Consider the following 16,590-nt stretch of genomic DNA (forward strand, 5'->3'; position numbering starts at 1 on the left):
TGCGTGTGTGCGTGTGTGCGTGTGTGCGTGTGTGCGTGTGTGCGTGTGTGTGTGTGTGTGTTCTCCCCCTTCCTAAGAGCGTCCTCTTTGCATTCCAGTAGATGTTACGAGCTCATAACCAACCTATTCCCAATCAGTCTTTGGGACCTCTTAGATAAAGGGGCCCAGTTTGTCCAGCCAGGATGCTGGAGGTGGAACTTCAAAGCAAATGGCACCTACCTTACCACTCCACTAGCAGCTGGGCCTCCATGTTGCCACTGGCCTACTGTCTGCTCTCATTTTCCCAGCAGCCTGCTCTAAAGCTAGCCAATGTGTGCATGCAGTCACCAGCCCAGCGACTGGCCAGTGTGCAATGCTCCTAAATCATTCCTGAGAAGCCAGTTTCACTTGTGCCACCCAGGTGCTGTCCATTTTCCCTAGTGGTTCCTCTTAACTCCTTGCCATTCATAGCCACAAATATTCTGAGCGTGCCACTGCCTAGCATGTGGGTGTAGTATGGCTGGCGACTTCCTTGGGCTTACAGGAGCTGGAGAGCTTTGGATACAACAACGGGTACAGCACCAGATCAGCATTGAATGGCATCATGTACATCCTTTTATTGAATGAAGCTTCTGCCACTGGAGCACTCCCAAGGTGATGGATGAGAGCTGACTGAGTGTTCTGTGCATCGTCGTCGTCCACTACTTTTCTTAAAGGAGTGGTGTTTCTAACCTTCAAGCGCTCTAGCAGGCAGTCTCTGGTGCTGCTGCTGTAGCTGCTAATTGAATGGGAGAAACTGAATTCTTCGTACCACACACTTCTTGACCTGCTCTCCGTGCAGCCCCAGGAGCATGAGGAAGCAGCCGCCTAGTAAATATGCTGCTTATCTTTCTTGCCCTCTTGCAGTCCCAATAAAATGACTCCACCTAACCCTTCTCTTGTGTGGGAACGCTTTCAGAAGCGGACTCTTTTTTTTCTTTTAACTTTTTTTTTTTTTCTTTCAGGTTTGTTACAGGGAAGGAGGATACTGCCCCTTCTGGTCTGTTCCTGGCTTGACTTCCCTGAAGGTCTTGGCAGTATGACCAACCCTAAACATTCAAAAACTGGCATCTTTTAATACGTCATCCCTTGGAATCGTTTTGATTTGCTTTTTTGGGGTGTATTTTGTAAGCCTTTGGAGAACTCCTTTCAAGTTCTTAAAGCTCTTTGTTTCTACATCCAAGGGGACTAGAAACATTTTTTATAGAAGAAGGCAGAGATTCTGGTGTCTTCAAGTGAGTGTAGGATTTTAAAGGAAGAGAGCCAGATCACGGGTTCACAGCCTCGCTAGCTCTACCTCTTGCCACATCTTGCTCTGGTCCAGTTGCGTGCTTCCTGGCTTTGCTTTGACTCTTCCCATTTAATCCTCCTGCTCGCTCTCTGTTGCTCGCTCTCTATTGGAGCTTATCCAGGCAGCTTATGATCTGTGGCCTTAGAAAGACCTCTCATTTACAGAACAGGGAACTAAGTCTTTGTTTGCATACTGTTGAGTGACTTTTGTCACGCCATTGACAACCAAAGGTCAGGGCACACATCCATGCTGCAGCTCTCTGGGGCTATTGGCTTGAGTCTCCTATTGGACATTCTCTGAGGGGTCCTTCAGAAGAAGAGACCATGTAGTTGGTTTCTTGGTCTTGAGTCTCTGGTACCCACCACACCCTGTTTCGAGGCTGAGTGAACCTTTTGGAGACCGTTTGTTCTACAGCAAGTTTGATGTGAAGGCTGCGATGTCCCAGTGCTGCTTTGTGACATTAGGAATTCAACCACCCAGAGCATGCCCCTGCTCTCTGCAGTGCCTCAGTGAGGTGAAGAACAAGATCCAATTTCCCAATACATTCATGCTACTTGTTCAAAGTACCTGAAGGGTCACTTGGCTACCTTGCTATGGGACGGTGAGCAGCACTGCGCAGTGGAACTCTTGACCCCCAACTTCTAAGCTTGTGCAGCAGCAGCATGCCCAAAAGAGTAATCCTTTGTGACTTGAGGTCCGTTTCGACTAGCTTTTCCATACCAGAATTGAGAACTTGGAAAGATGGACCTGCGTCTAAGCCTTCTGGATGTCTCTGTGTGTTGAGTTGCAGCATAAGGTCTTCCTGAAATGGCTGATTATTTCCTGAGCCATTAGTCCTGCATAGTTGCACCACGTTTCTGCTGGCTCTCTGACCTGGAACTGTACTTGTCAAAGGCCCATTCAGCTGCCTGATCTATGCTAGTGGCCAAAGCTATAAAGAAGCTTCTCGAGGAATGAATGCTTGGACCTGTAGCTAAGGAACTGGCTGGCTATCTGCCTGTGAATGAAGGCTACCAGATGTGTTCAGACATGGCTTTTCATTCATTTAGGGGTGGGTGAGACTCTGGAGGAATCTAGGTCAGGGTAACAACAACAGTCTCCACTTTTATGAAGTTCTTTGTTGGAGTATTTTACTACAGGTACTCATTCATGCAATCAAAAGGCTAAAATCCCATTTCATATCTCCAGCACAGCTCTAAACTGCACAAAGCCTGCTGCCTCTGTCCCCAGTGAGTTGGGCAGGAGGAGAAGGGTCCATTATCTCTCTTCCCAGGGGACTTACTTGGTCTTCCTAATACTAATTCCTCGCTGAGTAAGCTTGCGGGGAATTCCAGGAAGGCTGCATGATAAACACCGGAGTAGCATCTAGCAGTATACGGTTTCCCCAGCTGTCTCTCTCTGTCACTCCATCTGCCGTTGCCTTTCAGGGTACTCCTAGCTGAAAGAAGCCAGGAGCTTCTGGGCAGCAGTGACCAGCCTTGGCTCCTGGGTCCTCTACACCCAATGCCTCTTTCCCCCTGGAGAATGCAAACCAGAGCTGACCTGTGGCACACTTGACATCCTTGTGTGCTGCGTTGCTCTCCTCCCTCTGGTTTCTTAGGGCATAGCTAGACATAAGAAGTTTTATAGCATTTTAGATGGCCTTAATGCTATTAAAAATGGAGTGGACAGATGATGTACAGTGCTATAAATCTACCCTAAATATACTATATAAGACCCTGGATGAAAGAGGGATAACTGAAGCACTTCACAGGGGTGCCTTAGTGGGGAGGTAGTTGCATGTCTGTACCCTCCTGAAGTGGTAAAAATGAAAAGGACTCTAAGCAGAATTTGATATGCTTTGTTTGGGTTATGTTTGCCCATATCTTTAGCTCTGGGTGCTTTCTCCCCTCATGGGTGTTGGATCATTAGCTATGAAGCTGCTGTGTGGAACAGTCCTGAACCTCAAGAATGGGTGGAAGAAGACTGACACTGTTCATCTGGCCTGACTGACAAGGAGCCTGACCATCTGGAAGATGGTTGGCAATTTGCAGGAGCTTACCTATACTTGTAAGTGGGTTCTTTGGGGTTGGAGATGCTATGTGACAGGGGCATTGGCTTGCCCTCTAACTCTCTCAGAGGCTGCTTAGAAATAATCGTGTGCTGTGACTTGACTTGTCCTTCTGCTTACAGCCCAAACTTGCCAGATGCAGCTCATTTGAGCTTGTAAAACACCCCTGGTGAGTGGCTTGACTAGCTTTTGATGTGTAAGCTTAAATGATTGCCATCTATGGTGAGGAAAACACTAACGTTGGTTCATGCATTATGCAGAGCCATGTGAGCAGTCAGTGCTCCAGCCTAACCCATGGATGCTTGGAAAATTAAGTGTCTGTCAAACTTCAAATTGCAGAGCAGCGGTTACTGTCCACGTATGCACTTGGTCAATGTATAATCAACCCCTCTTGGCAGCTCAGTGCACTCATTAGGTAATGGAGGCAATCGAAGCTGTGTCCTGCTCTACTTCACCAATCCCACTTGTACAATGTAGTGCTACCAGGAGCTGACTCTTTGCAAAGGCAGGCTGACCAGTTCCTTGCAGGGATGCCCCTTGCACTGGCCCTTAGGTTTTTTGGTTTTTTTTTTTTTTTTTTTTGAGGGGGGGTGTTGTTTTTTCTTCCTTAATTTGAAAATTGCCCCTCTTTAGTTGAGCTTTATTCTCCATGCAAAGTTAATGTGGTGTAGTCGTGACCACACGTTCATAGTCCTGTGGCTACTGCTAGACCTTGTATCACTCCAGTCTCCAGCTCCCCTCTCTAAAGTCTCGGGTTCCAAGGGCTTGTGTCTTGCTTCCCCATCTCATTAGTGGGGCCCTGGGTTGAGACTCCCAAAACAGTCAAAGGTGCTTAGACCTCTTCTGTTAATCTTGGCGATAGAGGTGTTTGGTTCCCCTTGACTGCTTTTATGGCCATCTCTTCTGACCAGTCTTCCTTCTTTTAGGAACACTGACTTCTGGGATTTGGATCTGTAGCCCAAGGTTCAGGTTCTCCTTGTACTAGCATATCTACTTTGAGGTAATGTGGGCTTTACCCTTCCTGTAAGGCATTGACACACTTTGCCTCGCTCCCCACCTCATGGGGGTGCAGGTGAAATGCTTTTTATCAGTTCCCAAGCTGTAGTGCTTCCCATCACCTCCTTACCCACTTACTTGCTCATAAGGCTATTTTTGTCTTGCCACACCTTCCCTACCTCAGTCCAAACTCTTGTCTGCAGGTCTAGCTTCAGTTGCCCACAAGACATTAAGTCAGTAATCTGTGAAATGGAGATGGGTCAAGTTTAAAAAAAAAAAAAAAGTAATGCTTTGTCTACTGCACAACTTCTGATCCTTGGCTGCGTGGGGGAGAGCGGGCATGGGCACTGGATGCATCAGTTCTGCAGTTGGGCCTGCAAAATACTTGAATGCTGTTGGTGCAGCAAGATGGAGTCCCAAGTCCCAATCCCCTGGGTGAGCACAGTAGGCACCCCTCGGTAATGGGCATTGATTTGAGGGCAAGCTCCCTCTTCTCTGGCCACCCAGTGCCTTGGCTTGAACAGCTACCAGCTGCCACCACTCTGCACTGTGCAGCCTTTGCCTGTGTGTGGCATCATGTGGGAGGTCAGTGAGTTGCAAGCTGACTGCGAAGGGAATTTGTTTTTCTCAAACCTTGGCGCAGTTTTCAGCCCGATACTTGGTGTTTATGTACCCAGTGGTCTGAGCTAGCTGTATTTACAAATGCTAGTGGTGGGGGAGGGATAGTTCCTGAGTCCTATCAAGATCACAATGGAGGCAAGCTCCGTGCTTGGCTGAAAAAGCCGGTGGGAAGTCTGGAGACTCTTTCTCTCGAGTGCTGAATCATCTGTTGACTCTGGGGTTTTCCTCTGTAAACTTTTGCATCTCCCCCTGCCAACTGAATGCTGCCATGCTGGGTGGAGACCACGCAGAATACCCGGACCCAGTGCTGGCACTGTGTATTACTTCAGCATTTATCTGTCATTTGCTCGACACTTCCAGCTGCTGCCTTCCCTTCTCAGGTTCTGCATTTCATGCAGCTTATCTGTCTCCACCCCTCCCAGCCTACACTGATTTGCGATGAGAAAATAAACCACTTTGAGTTGCTTCCATTAGTGGGTCTGTGTGTCTCTTGCTTTTTTGTTTTTTACTGCCTCATAAACATGCACTGTGTGCAAGCCATTCAAGTCACAGTTGTATTTAGCGTATAGGTTATAACTTCATAGAGCATCACATTTACAGTGTCCATTTACAGGACAAGGCAGGAAAACAATACACATGCCATTGTTAGGTGTGGCTGGCCTGCTGCAATCTATTGGATACATGGGTGTCGTTAAACTAGCCCCACACTTTCCCCGCATGCCAGGCCGATCCCCTTCCACCGCCTGACTGGCTGCTCTGCCTCCTGCCCTGTGGTCCCTCCCAAACTGCTGCTCTGCTTTCTGCTCCCTGCCATGTCTGCTACTGTGCTGCCGGTGCCCTCCCTGATTTGCCATATGCGGCACACAGAGGCTGCCTCTGCCACTTGTGGCTTGTGCGCCACAGGTTGGCCCCCGCCCCTGTTAGATCTTTCAAAGCACATAGGTGAGGCAGAGAACCTGTGCTTGCAACATCGGGTGGGAGTTTCTGCCTTTAAAAAGTGCAGCGGCTAGCCCCGAGTCAGGTGTATTGAATGCAATCGTCTTTGCTCAGCCACACCAGGCAACACTTCATGTTTCATGTGCATTTCCCACATTGGCTTGTCTGGCATGCTTTTTGCTGCACTGTGTCTGGGTCTTGCGCTGGGCTGTGGGTCTGTGCTGTTCATTACTGCACAAGGTTCCTTGGGAACAGCCTGCAGCAGCAGGGCTGAGACAAGCTGTGCCAAGTCTGTACAGGTAAAGCTACCGTGTGACTGACTAATAGCAGAAGAGCTCGTCCCGCCACCCCAACCTGGGAGCTGGCTCGCTTGCCTCCTGGTCTATGAAATCAGCATCTGGGGCCTCTGCCCAATGTACTGACTCAGCATGGAGGGGCCAGGTGGCCTGCAGCTATTGCTCTTCCGGCTCTCTCAGGGTCTTGCAAGGGGAAGGGCACCTGACAAATGCTATTACCTGGCCAGTAAAGGAGTCAGCTTGCTTCCTGCCTGTTTGAGGAACAAAATGGTGTTGGGCTGCTATATTGATCCAGAAAATCCATAGGCATGGGCTCCTCTCACTCTGAAGCGGAGCCCTCCAGACAGTGCTCTCCTGGTCCAATGAATCAGGGTATTGGAGAGGCCTAATTACCACCTCTGCTCTTTGGCAATGCAGTCACTGCCCCTCCCAGCTTCCCTGGGTCCGGTTTAGAATAGCTACATCTCTTATCATGTCTGAAACTCTGACTCATTTCTCTTCCCCGCCATTATTCCCACATGTTGTGACTCTGACCTGGGTCACGTGCTGGCGAGGGAAGCAGCGGGGGCCCTGCTGTTGAAGGGCAGTGCAAGGCTTGTGCAGCGCCTGACATAGCCATAAAAGGCAGCTCTCCTTTGCTGTATGCATCTGCCTGGGTCACCTCCCTCACAGCCAGTGCTGACTTGAGCACTGTCCTGATGTCTCTCCCCTTAAGTGGCTTAGTAGGAGCCTGGGGAGAATGGCTGGAGGGGTGCAGCAGTGGCTTGGTGGTATTGCATTTTTTTGCCTGCTGTGGTAAAACCCTGGAGATCTGATAAGTCCCTTGGGACTGAGGGTAGGCAGGGCAGTAGGAGAAATACCAGAGGCCAGAGCCTGCTCCGAACCCAGTGCAAGGCTGTTTTCTCTTTCCTGGAATGCATCAGCTGCCTGCAGACCCAGGGGCTCCCATGGTCCCCAGGAAGCAGGGTGGGGTTTGAAAACCTTTGTCTGCAAGGACTGGCCCATTATCTTCACACTAATCCCCTGCATTAATAATCCTGATGCCCAGGATGAGCGAGCCCCCCTGTTGTGGGCCAAGCATACGGTACATTAGTGTTGCTGCATGGATGTGGGGAAGTGAGGCGCAGTGTCCCTCCCTTACCGTTCCTCCTTCCTTGAGCCCACAGCAGGCAGAACTGTGCTACTTTCTGTGCTCCCATTACACAGCCTCTCTATCCTAGGTCTCCTCTGGGTTGGGTTTATGGGGGGAGCATTTGCAAATGGCTGGCAGCAGTGTACTGCTCTAAGCTCAATGGTTGATGTGAGGGTGTCAACTGCTTGCGTTGGAGACCTCCGATTTTGATAGCAACAGGTTTTCTGAAATCTAGCAAGCTCCTTGCTGTACTTTCAACTCTTTTGCCTAAGTTCATTGAATCATGGGGCCTTTTGCTAGCTGTCTTGTGCCACCTGCTATTGCTGGACTGATGCAATACAACACTGGCAAGCCGCACCTGGCCAAGGCAGGGCTTCTACAAAGGCTCTTCTTCAGAGGCCAGCTTCTTTCCTGGAGCTAACAGTGTTTGGGAGGGAGGTGGCCCAGGCTTTGTCTAGCTCATTATATCCAATGCTGGAAGTAAGGATGCTCTGGTTCTGCTAGCCATTCACCTCCTGATCTTTAGCTCATGGCTCTAGGTAGAAGCCCAAGCCACAGTGGAAGCTTTTCCTGTTCAAAGAAGCTTTTGCAAAGCCTTATTGAAGTGTTTGGTGTCAGCAGCAGGGGTGGGAGGTGAGGGATATTAGTATCCAGGTGTGGTTGTGGTAGGGCAGTAGGGATTTAAGAGAAACCTGCCTCCACTGTCAGAAGCCCCTGGCCAAATGATGACAGCCCTGGATTGCAAGAATGCTCCCTGAAAACAAGGCTGCCTGGTCCTATAAATCTGATCTGTTTTTTGGGATTGGATGGTATTTCCACCATAACCTGAGAGGCATTCAAGGCAGCTGTTGCGATGCCCGCTGTCCATGGCAATATCCCTGCCACGGCTCTGGGATAAGCCAGATGTCACTGCCTCTTGGTGCTCTACCCATGTGCAGCCTGGCAGAGCAGAAATGAATGTTGCCTGGAAGGTGAAGCTTGACATATAAATGCACAAGGGAAAGGAGGGCATGTTCTCCATGAGATGGTAGCCTTGGGCAGTCTCTGCATGTACTGTTCTTGGCTGCTTGGTAATGAGGCTTTTGCTGGCCTGCGGCTTCTGTCTGGCTTTGATTTAATGGGACTGCATTGAAGATAAGGGGGAATTTCATTTTAGTCCAAGCTGAGCCCCTGCCTTTGCATCTCAGGAAGAGCCAAGCAAGGACCCACCAGCTTGCCTTGCTGGATCAAGCAGCTGTCCATTTCTAAACTACGAGATTCAGACCCATGAGGGAGAGGGGGAGAACTCTGTAGCCCATTCCCCATCCTCTGAGCTCTTGTGGCAGGCACCTGCTCACATTGCTACATGGAGTACCCCCATCCTCACAGATTTTTCCTGGGTGCCTGTGACCAGATGTGTGGTATGCAACTGCTAGGGGAGTCCCTCTGACTAGGATTCCTCTCCCATGGGAACCGTTGCCGCCTTGTCCGTGGGCACGTGGAGGAACCTGTCCAGCAGCCTCCTTGGAGTGTGGGAGGGGGCAGCTTTTGCAAAGGTTCTGGCACCACCCTGAAGTTTTGGGGGTTTTTTTCCCCTGGCATTCCAACTCAGGGAGTGTCAGTCCTCCTTGCTGCTCCGCTTTGCCATTAACCCTCTTTTGCACCGTTTTGTAGTGTGATGCAGGGGCTGGGCATCAGAACCACAGCCTGCCAGTTCGTGATGCATGTGCAGGACCCCCACGCTGGGGTGTGTCCTGGGCAGGGAGGCTGAGAATGAAAGTATCCCTGAACGCTTCCTGTCTCCCAGTCCTGAACCTCTGGCATTCTGAGAACCCGATGCAGCAATGGGGTCCATTCCCTTTTCCCAGCTGGGTTTGTTATGTTTCTTCCCTACCTCTTAATCTGGGAGCATGGTATCATGACTGGAATCTGGCACACCCTTGTGAGCCCCTCCTTTAATGGGTGTGGGGCCGTGGCTGGTGTCTCCTCCCCTAGCCGTGCAGCAGGCTGGCTGTGCCACCCTCCCAGCTCCGGAAGGAGCCAGGTTCTTCTGAATGGCAGCGGAGAGCGACTGTTCCTGCTCTTCTCCAGTTGCTGGGGGTGCAGCTGATTTTGCTGTGAAGTGCTGAGACCTTACTTAGTGCGTCCTAGGTAAGTGCCTGCCCCTGCGGTAGCACTGCCTGCTCTCTGTGTGCCTGCTCTGGCAGGCGTACATTGCTGTTTAAAGAGCAAGGCTCTACCCTAGGTTGGGCACTGGGCAGCTGGGCATTTGTATGAGGAAGTGCAAGGCTGGATCTCTCTTGCTTTTAAGACATTTGGAGGATATCCTAGGAGACACTGTATGAGGTTCTGTTTTATGCTAAGAACTGAAACCCTTGCAGCTGGTTTCAGTGTTCATCTCTCTCTGGAAACTGGTCTTTGAAAAAGCTCCTCTGTGCTACCCACTATATCTGGGGCCCTGCCCTACTCTGTCCTTCTGCCCAGGAGCATCCTACGTGGCCTTCAGTGAGCAAGAGTTTCTCTTGCAGCAAGTCCTGGCTGCTGTGAGCGGTAGTTCCAGTTTCAGACTCCTTTCGTGTCTCAACACGTGTGGTGAAGTGCTGAGCAGTGGGGTTCGTTAGTTTGCCTCAACTTTTTGTCTTCTTAATAAGGCTGTGCAGCAGGACTCCTTTCTGGGTGAGTGGGAGGGCTGCGGGTAACGTGACGCTAAGCTATGTGTGGTGCATTCACCTGGGTTTGGAGCAGTCAGGGTGGGTGTGGAGGGAGGAGGCAGAGGCCCTCTTCATGGGGATCCTAGTCAAAAAGGGAGGGTTGGTTCCAGCTTGGTTTTTGGCTGCATTTTGCCAGTTTGCTGGGCAGAGGATGTGACCTTCCTTTCCTCCGTTCTGCAGAACAGCCATGGAGGTGATGAACATGATGGAGCAGCCTATCAAGGTGACAGAGTGGCAGCAGACATACACCTATGACTCGGGCATCCACTCGGGGGTGAACACCCAGGTACCATCTGTCAGCAGCAAGTGCATTGTGGATGACGATGACCTCTATGGCAAACAGTACACCATCAAGAAGACCACCACCACCTACAGCCAGGGAGGGGGCCAGGGACAAGGTAGGGGGACACAAGTGATGGGTGAACCAGATGTGCATGTGTGTACATGCAAATTGAGCTATTTTGTCCCTGCCCTCCTTCCACCTCCTCCACCAAATCTCTTGTGGCCTATACTTAAGTCTGCTCATTTCCTTTTTCCATGAATTCCTCCTTCACCGGTGCCTTGGGAGTTCATATGGCTTAAAATATCTCCCCAGCCTTGCTGAATGGTTTGGCAGCAGGTCACGGCCTGGGAAGGATCTTGCACAGAGGCACAGCCAGCTCTGACACAGAGTTTGATTTCCCTGTTTGTCTCCAAGGTGCTCTAATCTGTACACTCAAGCTAGGAACTGGCTGATCCCAGCCTGGTGATCAGCCATCTGTGCCACTCAATTACCTGGCTGCTCCAGGGGTGGGAAGTGTGTTCGTAAAACAGTTTGCATTGCAAAGTGGGTGCCTGCACAGATGAAGCAGCTGGCAGTGGTGCTACTTCAGTTTTCTGGAAAGGGGAGAGGGAGGAGAAACACACCCAGGATAACCTGCTCCCTGATTGCCTCCATACAGCTAGCATTGCTCCCCGTCAGCAGAGTTTGGTGTGCCTGAATGTTGTCTGGCAGCAACAATGCCCCACCTATGCTGGGGTGAGGCAGGGTGGGGCAGCATCTGTAACGCTGGGATTCTTGCTCTGTTTTTCCTTTACAAGGGAGTGAGTCACTGTAATTCTTGCCTGCCAAAGCAGGACCCAGCTCAACTTGTGGTCTCTTCTGTATTGACTCCTTAGGGAAAGGGCATTTAAACTTTCAGGAGTACTAATCCACTCCCTTTTCTAATGTCTGGGCAGAGGGAGGGTAGGGGAGCTTGCAGAGCCCAGCTCCAAGCCCAACCTTGGTACTCCAGCATCATTCTTTGGGTTTGCAATGGGAGCTGTGGATGTTTTTATTGTTTGCTAAGAGCAGGACGCAGCCAAGTTATTGAAAAGAGCATCTCCCCTGGGCTAAGCTGCATTTGCCCCAGTAATATCAAGGTGAAAGGCTGTCATATCCCTTTCCTGGTCCCCAAAGCCAGCTGGTCCCAACTCAGATACCCTTAATTTTTTAATTAACAGGCCTTGTGTGACAATGGCCTAATCATGCTGCCTAATTAAGTGTTCTCTTATCTCTGCACTGCCGTATCTGTTTATGCTTTGAAGCACCAGCTCCTTGTGGAGCGTGCTGGGACTGCTGACATTTCTGGTGTCATTTCGTTAAGCTCTTGCTCAGCTAATTGAAATCTGGATGCCTGGCTGGGAACTCTGTGCAGAGTCTCAAGGCTAATGATCCCTCCCCATCTTGTTCTTTTCCTCTGCAGCTGACATGGAGGCTCAGCTGGCCATGACACGGGCCCAGCGTGTCCGGGCTGCCATGTACCCGGAGACTGTGGAGGACCGCTCCTTGCTCATAACCACACAAATGGAGGGCCAGCAGACCAATGTGCAGAGGCTGGCTGAGCCCTCACAGATGCTGAAATCGGCCATTGTGCACCTGATCAACTACCAGGATGATGCAGAACTGGCCACCCGTGCTATCCCGGAGCTCACCAAGCTGCTGAACGATGAAGATCCGGTAAGGAAGTGAGCACTTCCCAGTGCAGACTTTTTCATTGGCAGAAGGCCTTGAGGGTGGGCTCTGGGGCTAGGTGCTAGGTGAGGTGGTTGGTCGCCATCTTTAGAGTGCTTTATCCTTGGTTTCACCTGCCTCTTGCCCAGTGTCTCCACCTTGCCAGTGCTCCTGGTTCTGACTCTGTGCAGTCCCTCTCCTTCCCCACCCCTCTGTTGTGCCAGCCTCCCTCAGCCCTCAGTATGGCACTTGCTGCTGTTGCTGATCATGATGTAGTCGGCTTGTTCCCAGAACAATAAGATGGTTAAAAATAGCAGCTCTTGGATGTGTGTGCTGTGCAGGCTCTCACCTCAGGATGGCCCAGCCTGTCAGCTGTGGGAGCAATACGGTTAAATAAATGGTGCCCATGTGCTGGGCCCTCTATTTGAGAGGTAGGGACTTGCCTTCTGGTCTCATTAGTGGAAGGTGTGTCCTATGCCTCGGTAGCAAGTGCCTTTGCCTGGGTGTGTGGCTCAGGGTATCGGCCAGGCTTTTTCTTCTATTGGCAGCTTCTCTCACCCCTAGGTTGTCGTCAGCAAAGCAGCCATGATAGTGAATCAGCTCTCCAAGAAAGAGGCCTCGCGCCGGGCCCTGATGCAGTCCCCGCAGATCGTGGCTGCTGTGGTGCGCACCATGCAGAACACGAGTGACTTGGACACTGCCCGCTGCACCACCAGCATCCTGCACAACCTCTCTCACCACCGTGAGGGGTTGCTCTCCATCTTCAAATCTGGAGGCATCCCAGCTCTCGTGAGGATGCTCAGGTATCTGGGTGCCTGATGTGTGGGGGTTGGCTGGCATTCGGCCTCCAAGCTACCCCTTTATGTTGACTGCCAAAGTCATGCTGAGTTTGGCAGGACAACCTCTGTTGCCAGGAAGTGAGCAGAGGGGAGGTGGTGCACTGCGTGGGTACAGCACTTCGTCTGAGTCCCTCTGGCAACTGCTGTGGGGTCTGTTCAGTATGTTCCAGGCTTAGCTGAAATCTGTTCCTTGCCAAAGAGGAATGACTGCATCAGCATCTGCCACTCCTTGGATCCTTCCCAAGGAAGCTGGCTATGGAGCCTCCTAGGGTTTGTCCAGAGTGGTGCTTGGCCAAGCTCTGGATCTCTCTGATCCACAGCATGAGGACAGTCACCATCATTACTTCAAACCTGTGTTAAGCAGGTTTAAGCTATTCCCAACCCCAGCACATCCCAGGGCATTCAAACTGTGCCAGGCCCAGAGCTTGTAACCACTGCCAGAGGTCTCGCTCAGCTGCCACAAAATGGAGTAGACTTCCGCAGCCCTCTTCCTTCCTCATACCTTCATTAATAGAGTGAATGACTTGCTTTTCACTGCAGGGTACAGTTCCCTGGTAGGTAACAGCACTGGGGGAAGGAATAGGCCAGAGTTTAGGGCCCTAGCTTATGTTCAAGAGCCCTGGGTTTTAGTCATTGATCTGCCACAGACCTGTGTGGTGCTAGGCAAGTCACTTGGTCTGTCAGTCCTGGTCCCTGGCTCCCTGCCTTCCTCCTCACAATTCCTGGTAACTAGTATTTCCCTCCTTTAGAAAAGTGTTTTAATTGATTGGATTTGGGATGATGGGTGGCATAACCATGATAAACAGATGGTGGTATCATCTGTCACAACTAAGTCCCCTCATGCAACACTCAATACTAGGAACATTAGACTGGAAAGGTCTGCATGACTCATCACAGCCCATGTCCTGATCTTGAATACGTCATTTTGCATCATCCTTCTCATGCACTTACCATCCTCTCTCTTAAATCCACCCCGACTGAATTTATTTGGGGCCAGTGCCTATCTGTTGTTCTTGCGGCAATGTTGGCCTTAAGTCTAAACTGCTCTCTTCCTTGGTCTTTATATGCCATTACCTGCAGTTCATATGGACTGTACTTACTGTAATCAGTAGGAAAGTCTCCACTTCTGTTCCCCTTTGGTCCCCCCTGTCTCTGACTCCACCTCCCTGTGCTCTCTTGTCCATAGCTCTCCAGTTGAGTCAGTTTTGTTCTATGCCATCACCACCCTGCACAACCTGCTGCTGTACCAAGAGGGTGCCAAGATGGCTGTGCGTCTGGCTGATGGACTCCAGAAGATGGTTCCTCTGCTGAACAAGAACAACCCTAAATTCCTTGCTATCACCACTGACTGCCTTCAGCTCCTAGCCTATGGGAACCAAGAGAGCAAGGTGAGGTGGCTGGTTGCCTTCCTTCAGCTTACTAGTAGTACTTACCTTGTGGTAGCTGGGATCCAGGCATGGGGTGAGGAAACCACTCTGGGTGAAGATTGCTGTCACTAGACAATGGGCATTTTTGGTCAGTTTGCCCATGGGCTAGAAGCTGGGCATGCCCCAAGCTAAGAACAAGCAGTGTACATTTCATACACTGCTTGGCTGTGCTGCACTTTCCCTTGCTCTTGCAGGGCTCAGTAACTTAAAAATCGTACCTGACCATCTGCAATGTTGTTGTTGTAGCATTTGGCTCAAACAGGCAAGTTGTTGGTTGCTCATAACAAGTGAAAATGCCCAGTCCACCCCCTTCCAAATGCAAAGTCCAGCTTTTCTGCTGGATTTCTCTGCACTGCCATTTCAGGCTGGACAGATATTTTTATTTTCAAAGCAAGACCATCTTCTCCTTCCTCCTACACCATAATTATATAAACACACTCCCAGCATAGCCGTCATGTTTCTGTGCTATTTGGGGCAGTAGAATTTCAGCTCCAGCAGCTCCTTTCTCCGCTGCCCATGCAGAGAAAAGTGTTTGTTACAAAAATCAGAACTGTTGCACTTAAAACTCATAAGCAAGGCTGCAGGATGCTACTGATGCCCCCTTCTCCCTGGTCTAACAAGACTGTTGTAGGCTCTTAGAGTGAAGGGTAGTATGGGTAGGAAGACTTGCTAAGGTCATTGGTCCATGCTCTGTGGTTGTAGCTAATCCCAGATGCTTTAGAGTCTGATTTTAGGTGCATGTAGGGGACCTGCATTTGGATTTTATGCCTCACTTACACTGGAGGAGAGGGGGGGGGAAAGGGTTTTGAACTGTCCAGGACTTCTGCAGTGGGACCAAGTGGGTCTCCTACTCTCAGAGGACATGGCGTTCCTCATGGAAGGATCTGAATAACTTGAGTCAGGAAAGCAGAACAGATGCCTCAGGGGTTGGAGCAGGTTGTATGGGGTTGGTGCTTGGTAATGAGGCCCTAGTGATGCTGTATATTTGCTGCTGTGGCAGATGCCTAACACTGCTCTTCATCTTGCAGCTGATTATTTTGGCCAATGGGGGCCCCCAAGCCTTGGTGCAGATCATGCGCAGCTACACCTATGAGAAGCTGCTCTGGACCACGAGCCGGGTGCTCAAGGTGCTGTCGGTGTGTCCCAGCAACAAGCCTGCCATTGTTGAGGCTGGTGAGTGAGGCTCCTGCACTGGAGGAGGTGGTTTGTGAGGTAGAGGTGTCTGGTTCTGACTGGGAAGCTGAAGCTAAATGAGGCATGGTCCTTTCCAGGCCCTATTGGGTGTCTCTTCTCCAAGGCAGAGGGCACAATGCCAAGTGAGGAGTTGAGCCCCATTGGGTTTGACTGGGGAATAGGGAAGAAGCTGGTGTTGGCTAAGGCTTAATCAAGAAGCCTCTGAATTCTTCTGTAATGGAAATCAGCTGGTGCTGTGTCCTCCAAGGGCTGATAACAAATGCATGCATCGTTGGTGAGATGGGAAATAGATTTAATTTTCTATTTGACACTTCACTTTGCTTCCAGCTGTGCTGTCTGTTACTCATAATGGGCCCTTCATCTGAGACACTGGAAGATGACAGTCTTAATTGTATCATCTCAACACTTACTCTCGTTAAGGATACTGGCTCTGCAATCCTCTTCCATTGCGATGAACACCTCGTGTCTCCCTAAAGAGTGCCAAGACGAGCACTTGCCCTTTGTCCTATCTGTCCTCCATCAGTGGTATCTCCAGCTCTGTCTGACCTTCTCTCTTGGTCAAACAGTTCTGATGGGGAGGGGAGAGCTCTAAGGTTTTCACTAATGACATCCTTTTTCAATCACCATGACTGACTGGCCTGAAGCCCACACTTCCATCCGCTCCAGTATCATGTATTATTTTTGGTGTTTCCTTGGCCACATTGTATGGATGTCCACTCCTGTGGTCTCCTGTCCTAACTTGAAGTCAGAGCTTTGAGGGTGGGGGGTGGTGCTGAGACCATTCCCAGAGGCCAGAGGGAATGGCTTCCCTGGGCACACACCAATGCCTCTCTGTGGTGGGCCTGGTGTAGGTCTGTACTTGACTTGTTGGGGAACTCGCTTCTGGCAGCAGACAATCCAGGTGGAGAATTGGCTAATTCATGCCCTGCAGGTGCCACTCCAACCTTGCCCGGAGTTCAGGCACTTGTACTTCTTGGCTTCTTGGCCAAACCTCCTCTTGTGCCCAGCTGCAGGTCTTTTATTTGGGTGACCTGGACAGATGCTAATTTCTGGCACAGGGTGAAGGGGCAGAATGTGTGTGCTCAGGTCCCTGTTGGCCTGCTATGAAGGTTGTCCCTCTTCATCATA

At 50.5% G+C, this 16,590-nt stretch overlaps 1 protein-coding gene across 3 annotated transcripts in view; it reads left to right on the forward strand.

The window, feature by feature from the left end:
* JUP (junction plakoglobin) overlaps positions 1–16,590 on the forward strand; it is a 66,292-nt gene that overhangs the window by 33,496 nt on the left and 16,206 nt on the right. For 2 of the 3 annotated variants that reach the window (XM_019506369.1, XM_019506378.1), the window contains exons 2-6: positions 10,211–10,428; positions 11,755–12,008; positions 12,567–12,805; positions 14,028–14,229; positions 15,297–15,441. In XM_019506369.1, the coding sequence (XP_019361914.1) occupies positions 10,218–10,428; positions 11,755–12,008; positions 12,567–12,805; positions 14,028–14,229; positions 15,297–15,441 (1,051 nt within the window). In that variant the 5' untranslated portion in view covers positions 10,211–10,217. Of the gene's footprint in view, positions 1–9,375; positions 9,471–10,210; positions 10,429–11,754; positions 12,009–12,566; positions 12,806–14,027; positions 14,230–15,296; positions 15,442–16,590 lie in introns of those variants that run through there. The other variant, XM_019506385.1, reaches the window with a different exon arrangement.

This window comes from Gavialis gangeticus, unplaced genomic scaffold, assembly GCF_001723915.1.
Source record: "Gavialis gangeticus isolate Ggan-Ray unplaced genomic scaffold, GavGan_comp1, whole genome shotgun sequence".
In the NCBI taxonomy this organism is placed as follows: Eukaryota; Metazoa; Chordata; order Crocodylia; family Gavialidae; genus Gavialis; species Gavialis gangeticus.